The sequence below is a fragment of the Gallinula chloropus genome, assembly GCF_964237585.1.
Source record: "Gallinula chloropus genome assembly, chromosome: 21".
NCBI classification, from domain to species: domain Eukaryota; kingdom Metazoa; phylum Chordata; class Aves; order Gruiformes; family Rallidae; genus Gallinula; species Gallinula chloropus.
In genome coordinates this window covers 476,085-494,184 of record NC_140106.1, presented here as the reverse complement: position 1 = coordinate 494,184, position 18,100 = coordinate 476,085, and the positions used below count along the sequence as shown (strand labels likewise).

At 47.7% G+C, this 18,100-nt stretch overlaps 1 protein-coding gene across 1 annotated transcript; it reads left to right on the top strand.

Moving 5' to 3' along the window:
- Positions 1–16,383: 16,383 nt before the first annotated feature.
- LOC311199873 (olfactory receptor 14A16-like) lies at positions 16,384–17,307 on the top strand (the record flags this gene model as incomplete). Its single annotated transcript, XM_084274010.1, has 1 exon — positions 16,384–17,307. One exon carries the CDS (start codon positions 16,384–16,386, stop codon positions 17,305–17,307), a length of 924 nt encoding a protein of 307 aa, XP_084130136.1.
- Positions 17,308–18,100: the final 793 nt, after the last annotated feature.

Sequence of the window (18,100 nt, the reverse complement as noted above, 5' to 3'; positions counted from 1 at the left end):
CCATGGTGACTCCAATTTCCCTGAGGTAGGCATCTGAGCAGGAGAGCTTGAAAATCTGGGGGATTTCACAGAAGAACTGGTCAAGGGCATTGCCATGGCAGAGGGGCAAAGAAAATGTATTGGCCGTGTTCATCACAGAATAGAGAAACCCACTGGCCCAGGCAGCTGCTGCCATGTGGACACAAGCTCTGCTGCCCAGGAGGGTCCCGTAGTGCAGGGGGTGGCAGATGGCAACGTAGCGGTCATAGGCCATGACAGTCAGAAGGGAAAACTCTGATGAGAGCAAAAATACAAAGAAAAATATTTGAGCCACACATGCTGTGTAGGAAATGGCCCTGGTGTCCCACAAGGAATTGGCCATGGCTTTGGGAACACTGATGGAGATGCAGCCAAGGTCAGTAACAGCGAGGTTGAGGAGGAAGAAGTACATGGGGGTGTGGAGGTGGTGGTCACAGGCTATGGTGATGATGATGAGGCCATTGCCCAGGAGAGCAGCCAGGTAGGTGCCCATGAAGAGGCAGAAGTGCAGGAGCTGCAGCTCCCGTGTGTCTGCAAAGGGCAGGAGGATGAACTGGCTGATGGAGCTGCTGCTGTTGGACATCTGCTGCCATCAAGTGTGGAGACCTGTCAAAGAGGAACGAATGCAGTGACAGTTTACTTTTCTTTAGGAAATCCTCTTCCAATTAACACTGATTATTTGAAGGTCTGCTTTGTGCTGGCTTGAGCGTGCCACTGCTGGGAGCAGGGTCAGCTGTGGCTCTCAAGATCTCAGTCCTGCCTGGCAGCAGTCAGTAAATAGAAGGATGGCCTGATCACAGATTAAATCCCCTGTGGATAGGAATGAGCTTTTCAGCAGTGTCACTCCAATTTCACCTGAGGGCAGAGCAGAGCTTTGGAGCTTTCGAAAAGGTGGGGTAAAGGCAGCAAGGACAGGAGGGGACACAACGAAAAATGCTGCAGCCAAGGCTGGATGCACAGGGGCATACAGAAAAGAACTAAGAGGTTTCTCGTCACTGTTGTTGGGCTGCCAAGTAGAAGACTCAGTATGAAACCCTGGAACTCTGGGTGCAGAGCCTGTGCTGTGTGGAAGAAACCAGGGAATCTCTGAGGGAAAGCATCAGCACTGCGGGGGATTTCAGGAGGTACCAAATCCCCATTGCCACAGCAGGTCTGATAGAAGCTCCTTCTCTCTCCCTGACAATGTCCCTGCTGCCTGGAGCTGTCATTGGGTCTACTTCTTTTTGCCCATTTCACCTCCTGCTCTGTGCTCACATGTCTCATCCAACATGCCCTGTGCTCAGCTCTGCTCTGCAGACCCCTCCTGGCATCAGGGCACTGCCCCGGGGATCCTCTGTGTGTGCAGGGCTCAGGAGAAGCTCAGACAAGTCCTAGTGACCAGTGAGTTTGCGCTGCCTTCTGCAAAGTTATTGAGAAAAGTTCAGCTCTCTCTTCCACCCAGTCACCAAGAACAGAGAATTCAAAGCAAAGTCTATTTACCTTTCTCCTGCAGTGAGCTCTCAGCATCCATCAGCTCTCTCAGCCTCACAGGTCTCCCCTCGGTGCCTACAGGCAGTGTCCCCAGCCCTGTGTGCTTGGCAGAGGAGCTGCTCCTGGGCAGAGCTGTCTCTCTGCAGTGCTGCTGGGTTGCCATGAGCTCCCTCCATCCCAGGAGCCTGGCCCAGCTCAGCAAGAGAAGAGCAGTTCTTGTAGACTCACTCCTGGTGTCTCAGGCCTCATGGGGATCATTCTATGACCTCATCTCTGAGATCATTCTGCCTGGGAGCAGAATGATCAGGACAGGGAGAAATCATGCAGGGAGAAAGCACAGGGGGAGATCATGCAGCTGTTACTCTCACTGGCAATACAGACTTGACACCAACAATAAAATCAATCTAATTCATTACTCAATCCAAAGAGAGCAGAGAAATGAGAAAAAACCCTAAAGAAATGAAATTTTAAACACCCACCTACAACCCTCCCTTCATATCCCAGGGGCCACTTCACTCTTGAACACTCTACTGTCTCCGACTGAGTGGCACTGGAGGACAGGGAATGGGGGTTGGGGTCTATTCATCACACATCATCTCAGCTGCTCCTTCCTGGTCAGGGGGAGCACTCCTCACAGTCTCCCCTTGCTGCAGCATTGGGTTCCACTCACAGGAGACAGTCCTCCATGAACCCCTCCAACAGGAATCCTTCAAACATAACTTCAGATCATCACAGACTGCTCCAGCGTGGATCCTCCACAGCCCTGCCAGGTAACCTGCTCCAGCACAGGCTTCCTATGAGGTCACAGCCTCCTTCAGTGTCCTCACATGCTCAACCCTGGGGATCTCTAGAGTCTGCAGGTAGAATCACCGTTCCACATCATCCAACATGGGCTGTGTGGCAACAGCCTCATTCACCATGGACTTCTCCACAGGCTGCAGGGGAATCTCTGCAATGAGGCTTGGAGGACCTTCTCCCCCTACATCACCAACCAGGTTGTCTGAAATATCTCTTACCCTTTCTCACTCCTTTCTCTGGTGGCAAAAAGCAGCTGCTGGGTTTTATTTCCCTTCTTAAAAATACTGTCACAGTGTTGTGATTCACAGTGCTCTGCTCCCCACAGCCAATACATTGTCACTGCCCCTCTGCAAGGGCAATGCCTGTGACCAGTTCTGCTGAGAAATCTCCCAGATCCTCAAGTTCTCTCGCTCATAGTCCTACCTCAGTGAAATTGTAATCAGAGCATGTCTAGCTTTTGGTTGTTTTGTGTTCATTGTGGTGTCCTATGTGCAGATCTTCAGGGCTGTGCTGAGGATCCCCTCACAGCAGGGACGGCACAAAGCCTTTTCCATGTGCCTCCCTCACCTGGCCGTGGTCTCCCTGTCCCTCATCACTGCTGTGTTCACCTACCTGAAGCTTCTCTCCATCATTTGCACCTGGTAGTGACAATTTTTAATCAGTGGTTCCTCCAGAATTAAAATTTCCCATCTACAACATGAGGAACCAGGAGCTCAATGATGCCGTTTGGAAAGTGATGACTGGATGTCTCTAAGCAGCAACAAACTGCTCACTCTGCGTATCACTGGCCATGTAACTCATGTTAGGACCAGTCTGTATTTAGTAGGGCTTTTAGCTTTTGGGTTTGGGTTTTTTTTTCCCGTCCTAGTTTGTCTCAGCTTTAATAACACGGACCAGCTTCATCCCATTGCTAATGCAGTATCTCCTGGTCTTGTGTGACCCAGACCCTGCGTAATGATGAGCTGGGCTCTCTTTCCATCATGTCTGCCTGGAAAGGGGCAAAACTTTTTCTTCCTTGTTTTTCCCCCTGACATGTATAAAAATTTTACAAGCACATGTGCAACAGCAGAACCACTCAACTATATTTCTGAAATGACAGTGCTTTCCCACCATGACAGAACAGGAATTTCCTGGAACTGTACCATAGAATCATAGAATCACAGAGGCCTTAACAATCACTGAGTCCAACCAAAGCCTACCCCTGCCTAGTCCACCTCTAGGCCATATCCTCAAGCACAACATCTATAGGAACCTTTTAAATCCCTCCAGGGATGGTGACTCCACAACTTTCCTGGGCAGCCTGTTCCAATACTTGACTAATATTTCAGTAATGAAATTCTTCCTGATATCCAACCTAAACCTCCCCTGGTGCAATTTGAAACCATTCCCTCTCATCTTATCACATGTTACCTGAGAGAAGACACTGGCTCTCGCCTCTCTACATTCCTCCTTGCAGGTGGTTGTAGAGAGCGGCAAGGTCTCCCCCTCAGCCTCCTTTTCTCAAGGCTAAAATGCCCCAGTTGCCTCAGCTGCTCCTCATGGGACCTGTGCTTCAAATGCTTCATCAGCTTCATTGCCCTTCTCTGGACACGCTCCAGCATCACAGTGTCCTTCTTGTAGTGAGGGGCCCAAAACCAGACACAGTACTCTAGGTGCAGCCTCACCAGAGCTGAGGATAATGGAACAATCACTCCCTACTCGTACTGGTCACGCTATTCCTGATCCAGGCCAGGATGCTGTTGGCCTTTTTGGCCACCTGGGCACAGTGCTGGCTCATGTCCAGCCAAGGTATCCACGGACACCCCCAGATCCTTTTCGTCCAGGGAACTCTCCAACCACTGTGACCCAGGCCTGTAGCGTTGCCTGGGGTTATTCTGATCAAAATGCAGGACCTGGCACTTGGCCACAATAACCCAAGAACCTCATACAATTGGCCTCTGCCCATTGATCCAGCCTGTCCAGGTCTCTCTTCAGAGCCTACATGTTGTCCAGAAAATTAATACTCCAGCACAATTTGGTGTCATCTGCAAACTTACTGAGGGTGCACTCAATCCCTTTGTCCAGATCATGAATAAAGATGTTAAAGAGGACAGGTCCCAGCACTGAGTCCTGGAGAACACACCTTGTGACCTGCCGCCAGCTGGATTTAACTCAGTTCACTACAACCCCTTGGGCCTGGCTGCCCAGCCAGTTTCTAACCCAGCACAGAGTGTACCCATCAAATCCATGAGCAGCTAGTTTTTTCATCAGGATGCTGTGGGAGACAGTTTTGAAGGCTGAAATCTTCCCCTCATCCACTGAGCATCAGGTCACCTTGTCATAGAAGGAGATCAGGTTGGTCCATCACGATCTGCCTCTCCTAAACCCATGCTGACTGGACCTGATCACCTGAGTGTGCTGCATGTGCTGCATGATGGTACTCAAGATGATTTGTTCTATCACCTTCCCCAGCACCGAGGTCAGGCTGACATCTGTCAAATTCCTTACCTCACAAACTATCTATCAATCTCCTGACCTCACAATCTATTTCTCAGTCAATCTCTTTACGTGACAGTCTACCTATGAATCAATCTCCTTAACTCACAATCCCCTTACCTCACAATCCCCTTACCTCACAATCCCCTTACCTCACATTCCCCTTACCTCACAATGCCTTTACCTCGCAATCCTCTTACATCACAATCTATTAGTTACTCTCCTTACCACACGATCTATCTCAGTCAATCCCCTTACCTCACAATCTATCTGCCAATTAATCCTGTGACTTCATAATCCCCTTACCTCACCATCATCATACCTCACAATCCCCTTACCTCATAATCTATCAGTCATTACCTCCATGTTCTTACCTCACAATCTCCTTACCTCACAATCTGTTTATCTATCTATCGGCTTACCTCAGTATCTATATATCACTCAATCTCTTTACTTCACAGTTTATCTATCAGTCAATCCCCTTGCCTCACAATCTGTCAGTCACAGAGTCACAGAATCGTAGCAGTTGGAAGGGACCTCAAGAGATCATTGGGTCCAACCAAAGTGGGTTCTCTAGGACAGGTTGCACCAGTCAGCATCCAGAGGGGTCTTGAATATCTCCAGAGAGGGACACTTCACAACACCCCTGGGCAGCCTCTCCCAGGGCTCTGTCACCCTCACTGTGAAAAAGTCTTTCCGCATGTTGGTGTGGAACTTCCTGTGCTCCAACTTGTAACCATTGCCCCTTGTTCTGCCCCTGCAGACCATTGAAAGGAGGCTGAAAATTTTCTCCTGTGTCCTACACTTCAGATACTTATAAACATTAATAGGATCCCCTCTTAACCTTCTTTTCTCAAGGCTGAATAGTCCTAGCTCACTCAGCCTTTCCTCACAGGGGAGATGCTCCAGCCCCCAGGGCACACTGCTGGCTCATGGCCAATGTCTCATCAACCAGGACCCCCAGGTCCTTCCCTTCCCCTCAGAGGTCCTCTCCAACAGGTCATCCCCCAGCCTGTACTGATTCCAGTGGTTATTCCTTCCCAGGTGATGATGTCAGGCACTGTTAGGAACGATCTCTTGTTAGGGACAGACATGAGTCCCAAGGTTACTGGGGCTGCTACTGGGCTACTGGCATGGTTTCAGGACAGGAACATATTTCTGCCCTCAGTTCTCTTGCTTGGGATCTACTGCTGTGCCGTGATGAGAGGGAAGAATGCTGCCAATCAATGTGATTGATAAAGCAACTTCAACTTTATTGCAAGCACACACTTCCTTTTATACTATTCCTACCATGTGTCACACATTGCATTTTAATTGGTTCTTAACTAAAAATACATTTACATACTCCACCCTTCTGGCAGCCTGGGAATCATGTCTTCTTCTCAGTCCCAGGAACATTGAATCCTTATCACACCTCCTGCTCCCACATCTTGTGACCATGCCATGATACACAAGAATATGCTGACCGGTCGTTGACCCTTCTGTTCTCACCAAGAAGGCGTGGGGCCTGGTCTTACTAAGCTACACAGGGGACTGCTTGGACAACTGCTCCACAGGCTCATGGCCTTGCTTCTCAAGCCGTTCTGCAACAATTCCCCCTTTTCCTTTTTGTACAAGCAGCGCCTGGTTAGTTGCCTTTTCAGTTCCTCCTATAACACATCTATATGCTATGCGTCCTATTATAATTAAAAGTATAATGATTAAAAGCCAAAGATAATATACAGCTTAAGCAACAAAGCCTTACTACAATAGCAATAAGTAACAGTATGAATCTCTTTGTGGATGGACTGGGAATGGTCATTCATGCCCTCAAAATCTTCACAACCGTGGCCGTGTGCAATCAGCAAAAAATCAACAGCAGCTCTGTTTTGCATAGTAGCATGTCTCACACTATCTACATTAACAAGCAGGCCACTAAGAGCAAGAGATGGAGCATTGGTTTGTTCACTCAGCCAACAGCCTAAGTTTGTTAGTTTCTTTAAGGCAGCAGCAGCTGCTACCCCAGGGGCCAGTGCTGATTTGCCAGGGACAATGTTTTGCGGACTCAACTCTGATCAATATGGTCAAGTGAGCTCCTTCATTGAAACACACACAGAGCTTATATAAGTTTCCATATCAGTATACGAGTTACATTACATTGCTATTGGTTAGATGCTCTGTTCATGTGTCTCACTATTGCTAAGAATTGGTTGAGGCTGCACAGTCACTTTGTTCCTCTTTAAGGCAGTTGCAGTTTGTTATCTCGTGGAGTTTCTGACAAGCTCCTGTTCTCAGACATCTGCTCTCCTGTTGACATGTCTCTGTTAGCTTCCCCAGGTCTGATTATATGGGGGTGAGAAATAAATCTGGATGGGCCAAAACCACCATTCCTCTCAAACTGCATTACTACAATTCCCCCTTCTTGTTTATGGACCAGCCAGATTTTTGTGAAGAGCATTATCCATCCTGCCAGGGAAACACTGTGACATACACGGCAAAAACAATACTAAGGGAAAAATAACTGACGAACACAGAAGCCCTTGTTTAACTAAATCTAAAAAACCATCCCATAAACAGAAAGCCATACTATAAAACGTGGCAAGCTAAAACCTGATAATTGGCTATACATACTGCTCACACCAAAGAGATTAATTAGTACTTATAACAAGTTTTGAGAAGCATATCTTATAGCTAATCGTAATTAGTTTACCTCTGATGTCTAAAAGTTATCTGCACACCTGCTGTGTTTGGCCATCTTATTATGGCTGTTTCATGACATGTTCACTTACTTCCAAATACTTTCCTACAACTCCTTCTTGGGTTGAAGCAGTGTGTACCTCTGTCTTCAAGGTAGAATGTCTTCAAATAGAATGTCTACATTCTATTTGAGAATGTAATTACCAAATACCTCTCAGCATGAGTAATTTTCCTGTCTTACGGGAATTCAAGGATATTGTCTTCTGTGAGGAGAGCCAGGCTGCCAGCAGGCCCACTGACCTCCTTGCCAATTTTTTCCTTTTAGTATCTGTGTTACAAAAACTGCTTTTTGAGGTCTCTGCAAGGGCCCTTTGCAGAAAGCTCAATAAACATGACGGTAAATGTAAGACAAGTACCATAATTACCAAATCCAATAATCCAAATTTGACCATCGACAATATCCATCCTGAAATTCCCCAGTCATGAAACCAACTGTAAGTGCCTTGATACCTTTGCTGTTGCATTTGTTTGTTTTGCCAATCAGGAGTGTCAGAAGTGCAGATAACATCAGCCTCATGTTTTCCTGCAGGTACTGATTGCAATCTGTGACCTTAGGCTGTTCAGAAATCACTATTTCACTAATTTTCATTTAGCACAAACACATGTATTTTTCAAAGACTGTCAGCTCATTCAAAATATCTCACAGCAAAGTTCATAGTCCACTGTGGTTGCACTTGGAACACTTGATTTCAGTTACTGGGATCAGGATCTCGTCCTGGTTCATGCAAGCTTGAGTTCTTCTGGATCCACGGCTTTATCCGCTTGGCTCCTGTATCTGTAATGACACAGGCAGATCTCCTTCCCAAGTTAGTACCTGTAACTTCATTCTTAATATCATTTGACATTCATCATTGGAGGTACCAAATGTGGCAGACACAAACAGTTCAAAATGTAAAGAGCTTTGTGAGAGTTTGATTCATATGTTCTACCATGGCTTTGCCTGTAGGTAAATGTGGTGTCCCTATAACATAGGCAACGTTCATGCCATATATTCTGAGCTGTTGTCCAGTTTGATTTCACGGGGCAGTCTAATGCTGCGTTCCTCTGTCTGTGTAGTAGCTCACACTGCCACAAAACACAGTAATCTCTAATCCTTTGCACTGGTAACTCATGACTCAAACTTTCAATGTCCAAGTTTTTCTGTAATTAAATTCTCATCCATATAATGATAAAAGATTAGATCAAGAAGCGTTTTTCATACTGGAGCAAGCGTCTAGGCTACATAAGCCTGGCACATAGTTGGTGACTTTTTTATGCCTTGTGGGAGCACACGTTTGCTTATAGTAGGGACTGAAAAAGCAAATTTTTCCTAATCATTGGAGCGTAAACGCATAACGGAAAATAAAACCCAATCCTTGAAAATCTGTGCATGTTCCACAAACTTGCGGAAGGCTTTATTCACCCCGTAGTCAGTTACTCCTGTATTAAACGTTGCAATTGGGCAATTTTTTGTCCAAGTAAGTAGTTAGTAATCAGCCCAAACGGGGATTTTCTGTTTTCCATGTTAAATTTGTAAAGTAAGCTGCCCAGTTTCAAAGATTGCTATCCAAAATCCCTTTGCTAAGTAGGCAGCCTTGCTCTCAGTGGATAAACTCATCTCTGAACCCACAGCACATACAAACGCTGCAAAGCAAGTCATCAAACAAACCACATTGCAAGACGCGAGTTGTCACATCCAGTCCACATGGGGGGGGGGGGAGTTCTCCCACTTCTATGGCAATTCTGCCAAGGCACTGGGCTGCGGGGCATGCTCTCACTGGTCTTGGCTGCTGCCCGCAGCACCCTCCTCCCCGTGCCGTGAACCACAGCGCGACCCCGACGGTCACCGGGGCCGAGCCCTGGGTGAGCACTAGGACCTGGAGGAACACCAGGACCTGCCGCACAGTCTCCCTTTTCCATCCACCTCCCACCGGCCCACTATTCACTCTCTCCACCACCCGCTCATTCCCACGTAAACTTTTCCCCAGTAAGTTCCGCAACTGACTAGGAATCCAAATACCCAGCTGTAACAATTCATCCCATTCTGACACCATCTTACGTGCTCAGGCTGGGACGAGCAGTCTCTGCAGAGTGTCTCGGGCGTCAGGAGACAGTGATGGATTGATGAGTTCGTCGGGAGGTGAGGGTGATGTGTCCATCTCCGTAGGATTCTTGTCCCTGTGCTTAGGTTCCTTGTCCATGGGGGCAACACTGCTCTGTGCCTTAGTTGGTGATTCTTCATGTAGGTAGATTTTATCTCAGTAATTTTCAGGTGGCTGGGTGGGCAGCTCTGCAAACCTTTTCCCAGCAGGACATGCCATCGCCCGCTCTGCTTTTTTCCAGCTTTTCAAGGACAGGCTGAAGTTGTCGATGCCAGTTAACATTTTTGACTGCGCCATAGGGTGTTTTTAGGCTCAGTAAAAGTTAGAGATAAACAGATATTAAAGGCAGTCAGTTGTACATTTGTTTCCACATTTTTCCTTCCAAAGGTATAGTAGTGGGGTCGGGGGAGGGGCGCAGGCCGTGGTGGCAGATTTACGCGCACTACTCGCTCCCCTTCCCGGTCAGTTCTGACAGATTTATCACTTTGCTCTGATAACACGGCATTCTTACTTGGCATAGTAACTGGGGTAGATGAAAGAGCACCCAGAAACAAAAACACATTCTTCATAGTAGATTTTTCCCTTTTTAAATCAGTTCTGTAGAATCCAGAACTGGTGCTAAAGCTGCAAAGGCTGAAGTAGCAGCTACGTGTTCTGTCTCTATTTTGGATAAAGTCTTTTTACTTGATTTCCAGAGAGTTATTAAGGACTTAGTTTCTTTCGCCCGAACTGAGGGTTAGTCAAGGATTTTCTTAAAGTAGTTGAGTAAATAAATCATATGCCACTTGCCTATCCATTTGTAGTCGTCAGCGCGCGCTGTTGCACCTTTTCCAGGCTCCAGTGGCACGTATGGCCCAAAATCACCGTTGTGATCTTTGGGGGTGCTCCCTGATTAAGGCGCTGTCCTGGCTGCAAACAGGACTCAACCAAACTTCTCCAACCGTGGTGGGTTCGTCCCTTAGTGGGCATCACGTCGGGGTCACCATTTGTTGGAGAAGGAAGACGCGGACACCATGTGGTTCGTCAGACCATCTCAAACTTTATTCGCACAAGCATGGCTTAAGTATGCTAGTTAATTAGCTCATTGCATATTGCAAAAGCCGAGCTCATCATTGGTCCAGCTGATAAATTGCAGTCCTGCCTTTGCTTACATTCTGTTGCACATTTGCTTACATTCTGTTGCACATTGTTATGGTGAACACATCCTTCTAAGACAACAGTAACTGGCTTCAGCTGGCCCCAAGGGCACACTGACTTTGAACCAACCTTTACCCTACTTATGCCATCTTGAGCAGGTCTGTGCAGCTGTGTCCCTTCTCTAATAACCAGCTCTGCACCAGATCCCTCCACACTAAAAGTCACTCAGAGGAAGTGTGGATGAGTTGGCAGCTTTGTGTTTCCAGGATCAGCTGGTGAGGAGGGAGAGACAGCGGTACAGGCAGGGACATCAGGGAGTGAAATCAAAGTGAGGAATGGGGTGTGGTTGACTGCGGTCTGTAGGTGAACTAGACAAGGCAAGGGGAAGTGTGGGATGGACTGTGGTGCAGATGGCCAAGGGTGCTGGGCAGGCTGAAAGGGCCTGATAGAAACAAGGTCTTTACCCCTTGGCTATAGCTGATGTCCCTGCCACAGAGGCCTCAGAGGAGACACATTGTCCTCATGGCCATAAAGCATCATTGCCTCCATACACCCACCTAAAGAGAGGCCACCATGTGTAATAACACTATGCTTCCCTTGGTGTCACACTCACCACATTGCATGGAAGAGCCCTGAGACACAGGTGAGGGTCAGGATCTCCCTGCGCGGGGGCTGGGGTCAGCACTGGCATTTCTGCTTCATCAGACCAAGCCACGGTGTCCTCAGCATCAGAGCTGCCTGTGCTTTGCCTGTGTTTGTCTATAGTTGTCTATTCTAATGAGCCCGTGGTGAGGTTCTGCCAGCAATGGCTCCCAGTGGGGCCTCTTAATGCTTCAAGGCACTTTGGGCATTACTCCTGACTTTAACTTCTGGAGACATTCCTTCACTCTCCTCTTGGTATCTGAGGTCTGTGGACTCAGAAGAAAAGACACCATAGGGCTCATTAACATCCAGAAAGCCCTTCCAAGCATGGCTCTTCAAGTAACATTCATTATAAAACTCAAGACTTCTACAACTACTTGGATTTTAGTTGGGTCCTTAGTGATTCCCTAGATTTCAAAGGAATTTCCCCTGGACGACCTTTTTTGAGCCTGTCCAAGTCACCTGGCAGAGCCTTCCTGCCTTCCAGCAGATCAACACTCACACACTTTGATGTCATCTGCAAATTTTCTGAGGGTCCAATTGATCCCCTCAGCCAGATCATTAATGGAGATACTAAAGAGAACTGGCCTCAGCACTGAGCCCTGGGGAACACCATGTGTGACCTGCTGCACACTGGATTTAACTCCCTTCACCACAACTGTTTGGGTCTGGCTGTACAGCCAGTTTCTAACCCAGCAAAGACTATACACATCTAATCCATTGGTAGCTAGTTCTTCCACCAGGATGCTGTGGGAGACAGTGATGAAGGTGTCACTGAAGTCCAGGTAGATCACATCCACAGCCTTCCCCACATCCAAAGAGCAGGTCACCTTGTCACAGAAAAACATCAGTTTGGTCAAGCACGATCTGCCTTTCCTAAACCCAGTCTCACTGGGCCTGATCACCTGGATGTCCTGCATGTGCTGCATGATGGCACTCAAGATGATTTGTTCCACCACATTCCCCAGCACCAAGGTCAGTCTGACAGGCATTTTGTTCCCTGGGAACCTCCTACTGTCCCTTCTTGTAGATGGGTGTCACGTGCAGCTTCCAGTCAGGCAGAGCCACCCTGGTCAGCCAGGACTGCTGGTAAATAAGGGAAAGTGGCTTGGGGAGCACTTCTGCCAGCTCCCTCAGTACCCTCAGGTGTATCCTATCCGGACCCATTGACTTGTACAGATCTAAGTGGCTGAGCAGGTCACTTACCAATTCCCCTGGGATTATGGGAGCTTCGATCCAACTCACATCTCCAGTTTTCCACACAGGGGTCTGGGTATCAGGACACAACTGGTCTTACTGCTAAAGACTGAGGCAAAAAAGGCACTAAGTTCCTCAGACTTTTCTTCACCCTCTATTACATTGGTCCCCCTGAGTCGAATAAACGTTGGAGATGCTCCCTGTCCCTCCTTTTGTCATTAATATATTTATATAATTATTATTAATTAGCAATAGCATGAAATATTAATATTACTCTTATATTACTTAATATTTAAAGAACTTTACTTATACCAGTAACATTGTTATTAATGTATTTATAGAATTATTAAGAAAAGGAGGGACAGGGAGAACCCAAAAACTTTACTGTAGGTCACAAAAAAATATTTGCAAGGGCTGAAAAAGTTTCCTAGCAAGAAACCCTCCGAGGTAGCCCACTAGCAGCCCAAGTAACCTTGGGGGTCAGGGCTTTCCTAACCACTGGAATGGTCTGAAGAGTCCCTGGTGTCATTTTGTGGCTCTACTAGTGGCCCCCTCTAAAAATTCTAAACATACAGCAATAGCTCCCAAATAAATCTATAAAGGATGAATGATGTTCCTGGGCTGAAACCTCCCCAGGTAGCCCACATGCAGCCCTGGTAGCCTTGGGGCAAAGAGCATTCCTAGCCAAGACAATGTCTTATAATATCAGACATAATTTTCTGTCTCTACCTGTGTCTACAGTCAAAAATGCCAAATGTCCAGCAATAGGTCCCAAACAAAAGGTTTGAGAGCCTGAAAGTTCCCTGGGTAGCCCAAAAGCAGCCCCAGTAACTTTGGGGCTCAGACCTTTCGTAGCTGAGGGAACGGTCCTAAGGGTCCCTGATGTCATTTTCAGGCTCTACCAGAGTCCAACTTTGAAAATTCTAAATGTCCAGTAATAACTCCCAAACAAATGGTGCGTGGGCTGAGATGTTTCTGGCACGAAACCTCCCCAGGTAGCCCACTAGCAGCCCTATGAACATTGGGGCTCAGGGCTTTCCTAGAAGAGGGAGCAGTCCTAAGATTGCCTGACTTCATTTTCAAACTCTACAAGAGCCCACCTTTGAAACTGAGAAAGGTCCAGTAACAGCTCCCAAACAAATTGGCGTCAGGGATGAAAAAGGTTTGTGGCCTGAAGCCTCCCCAGGTAGTAGAGTAGCAGTACAGCAAACCTTGAGGCTCAGGGCATTCCTAGCCAAGGCAGCGGTCCTTAGAGTGCCTGATGTCATTTTTCCGTCTACCAGCAATCACCTTCGAAAGTGCTAAAGCTCCAGCAACAGGTCTCTAACAAGCGGAGCGAGGGCTGAAGGATTTTCCTGGCATGAACCCTCATCAGTGTTCAGACGTAAAGCACAAGGAATCTTGGTGCTCAGGTCGTTCCTTGCCAAGGGAACTCTCCTCACATTGCCTGATGCCTCCTCAGGCTCTACCAGCATCCACCTTTGAAACTTCTAACCATACAGCAACAGCTCCCAAACAAAAGAGCGAGAGTTTAAAGATATTATTGCCCTGAATGCTCCTCAGAGAGTGGACAAGCAGCCCCAGTAACCTTTAGGATCAGGGCATTGCTAGCCAAGGGAGCGGTCCTAAGATTGCCTGATGTTGTTTATGGGCTCCACCAGCATCCACAGTTGAAACTCCTAAATGTCCAGCAATAGCACCTAAGGAAAAGGGGTGAGGGCTGAAAGATGTTCCTGGCTTGAAATCTCCCTGGTTAGCCCACTAGCAGCCCCAGAAAGCATGGGGCTCAGGTCTCTCCTTACCAAGACAATGTTCTAACAGTGCCAGACGTAATTTTCAGGCTCTCCCAGCATCCAGCTTTGAAAGAACTGTACGTCGAGAAAGAGTTCCCGAAAATTGGGATGAGGGCAAAACACAATCCTGACCTGAAATCTCTGTAGGTAACCTACTAGCAGCATGAGTAACCTTAAGACTCAGAACATTAGTACCCAAAGAAATGACCCTAATAGTGCCAGACGTCATTGCACAGCTGTACAGTCCTCCACATTCAAAACTGCTAAACTGCACCAAAACAAAAGGTGCGAGGGATGAAACATATTCCTGGCCTGAAACCTCCCCAGGTATCCCACAAAACACCCCAAAACTAAACAGGTACTGAATACAAGTAGACCAATATCCTTGGGGTAGGCATCTGAGCATGTGAGGCTGAGGATCTAGGGGATTTCACAGAACTGCTCAACAGCATCACCCTTGCAGAGGGGTAGGGAGCATGTATTGGCTGTGTGCAGCACAGCATGGAGAAACCCACTGCAGCTCCCGTGTCTGCAAAGGGCAGGAGGAGGAAGTGGGGAATGAAGCTGCCCTTGGACATTCTCTGCCTCTTTGCATGAAGCCCTCTGCAAGGAGAACAAGGCAGTGAGAACTTGGGGCACTCTTCAGTGAGCAAAACGTTCTCATTGGAGACCCAAGGACTGCCTCTCCCTGTTCTATCAGACATTGGAAAGGTCCTTTTTGGGAGGTGCATTTCCTGCTGGCTGAGGCTGCCACTGGCTTTATGGGGCTCTGACGGGAGCTCTCCAGGTGTCAGTTTGTACTTGCAGCAGAAGGTCTGTCTTTTTTGATCTATAGGATCTTTTCTGGACTGTTTTCCACTTCCCCCAACGGCAGAGCAGAGCTTTGTAGATTTGTTTTTCCTGATTTTGTTCTTGGGAAACATTGAGAAATGTCCAACTGCACACCTAACTCCCTTCCTTTCACAGGGGGAAAGAGTCCCTACCCTGTCCCTGCCTGAGAGTCCTGTCTCATGGGGAGACAAGGAAAGCTGATTGTCCTGCCCTGCTCTGGTTTGATCAGGAGAAAGGACTCAGCTGGACAGAAGGATTTCTCCCCAGCTAAGGGATAGAAAGCTAGAGATGAGATCATAGAACAATCCCCATGAGGCCTGAGGCACCAGGAGGGAGCCTAGAAGAACTGGTCTTGTCCTGCTGTGAGCTGGATGAAGGGAGTTCATGGCAACCCAGCAGTGCTGCAAAGAGACAGCTCTGGCCAGGAGCAGCTCCTCTGCCAAGCACACAGGGCTGGGGACACTGCCTGGAGGCACCGAGGGGAGACCTGTGAGGCTGAGAGAGCTGATGGATGCTGAGAGCTCATGGAGGAGAAATCTCCACAGCACTCTCCCTGGTATGTCTGTGGGTGCAGGGCAATGCAGGTTCTGTTCCTGGAGGGATCTCCTAAAGCTGGGACATGGGGCAGTGTGTGGGGTCTGTCAGGAGGACAGGTTCTCTCTAGGACAAGAAAGTGCTGCCCAGAAGGGCTGCCCTTCTGCCCCATCAGAGGGACAGGGCAGGACAGCTGTCTTCTCCTGAGCATGGTGGCATTAGCGCTGCAAAAAGAAGTGATGCATTTAGAGAATTACTTATGGAAGAACAGTGTATGGTCCTTCTCCCAGTGAGGAGAAACTCTTGAGTGCCTGTCTGTCTATCCCTCTCCTTCCAGGCCTTACTGGAGCTTTTCTTCCTGTTTCCCCTCCTGCCCTTGATGCCTTTGTTCCATCTTTATTTGAGCCTCTGGATGCATGTATTTTTGGGGTTGGCACTGAGGTTACCCTCACTTTAGGACCATCATCTGTAGGACTGAGGACTTCCCTCCTCCCTTCAGTGGCACGCTCAAGACAGCACAAAGCAGACCTCCCAAAAGGGACCTACAAAAAGCGTTCTAGAATACAGAGACTCAATGTGTATTGAAAGAGGTTTTCCTCATAGAAGAGGTCCCTAATTCCTCACTGTGCCTTTTCCTCCTCTTCAGAGTTCTACAGAGTTGACGGCAGCACATGTCCAACAGCAGCTCCATCAGCCAGTTCCTCCTCCTGCCCTTTGCAGACACACGGGACCTGCAGCTCCTGCACTTCTGGCTCTTCCTGGGCATCTACCTGGCTGCTCTCCTGGGCAACAGCATGATCATCATCACCATAGCCTGTGACCACCACCTCCACACCCCCATGTACTTCTTCCTCCTCAACCTCTCTCTTATTGACCTTGCCTACATTTCCACTACGATTCCCAAATCCATGGCCAATTCCTTGTGGGACACCAGGGCCATTTCCTACACAGGATGTGTGGCTCAACTCTTTTTCTTTGTATTTTTGATCGTCACAGAGTACTATCTCCTCACTGTCATGGCCTATGACCGCTACGTTGCCATCTGCCACCCCCTGCACTATGGGACCCTCCTGGGCAGCAGAGCTTGTGTCCACATGGCAGCAGCTGCCTGGGCCAGTGCGTTTCTCCTTGCTGTCCTACACACTGCCAATACATTTTCACTGCCCCTCTGCCATGGCAATGCCCTTGACCAGTTCTTCTGTGAAATCCCCCAGATCCTCAAGCTCTCCTGCTCAGATGCCTACCTCAGGGAAACTGGAGTCCTTGTGTTCAACATCTGTTTATCTTTTGGGTGTTTTGTGTTCATTGTGGTGTCCTATGTGCAGATCATCAGGGCCGTGCTGAGGATCCCCTCGCAGCAGGGACGGCACAAAGCCTTTTCCACCTGCCTCCCTCACCTGGCTGTGGTCTCCCTGTTTCTCAGCACTGCCATGTTTGCCTACCTGAAGCCTCCCTACATCTCTTCCCAATTTCTGGACCTAGTGGTGGCATTTCTTTACTCGGTGTTTCCACCAGCAGTGAACCCCCTTATCTACAGCATGAGGAACCAGGAGCTCAAGGATGCCATGTGGAAACTGATGACTGGATGTTTCTAAGCAACAATAAACTGCTCATCTTCCGTGTATTCCTGGAAATGAAACTTTGTTAGAACCAGTCTTTATTTAGTAGGTTGTATTTTTTTTTCTTCTAGCATATCTAGTAACATACTCCATGTTCATCCAATTCCTACTGCAGTATCTCCTAGTCCTGTGTGACCCAGACACTGTAATGACGAGCTGTGCTGTGTTTGCATCATGTCTGCCTGCAAAGGGCTACTATTTTTTTTACCATTACATTTATAATAAATTTATAAGCACATTTTAAATAGCTGAATTATTCAACTACTTGTCTGAAATGGCAATGCTTTCCCACCATGATAGAGTGGGAATTACCTAAAAGTGTACACATGGCAGCAGAAGAAATATTCACCTTCCCTCTTTCATATCCCTCGTCATTCAGTTGTTTCCAACTCTCCTGATTATATAGCCATGCCTAAGGACATAATTTCTTAAGACTGGATGGATGTAGATTTCCTGCTCCTAGTGTTTCTACATCTGCTTGCTCTTTGGTCATTCAGCTGCTCCTTAGCTTTTGTTTTCTGCTTTAAGTTTCAGAGAGTTGGAAAATGTCCCATCTTTCAGAAGTGTAATGAACTCTTCTGTCAGAAGGTCAGTGTGTTGATAAGTGACCTTTCTAAGTATCTGATTAAAACAGATCAGAAGAGAATTTCCTCTGAAAGCTGACCCCCTTCACACGCTGCTTGGCCGTAGCAGGCAGCTGAGGAGAGAGATTTCATGGGTATTAAACTGTGTCATGTTGAACTGCTGTTTGTTGTCAGAGAAATCTGTC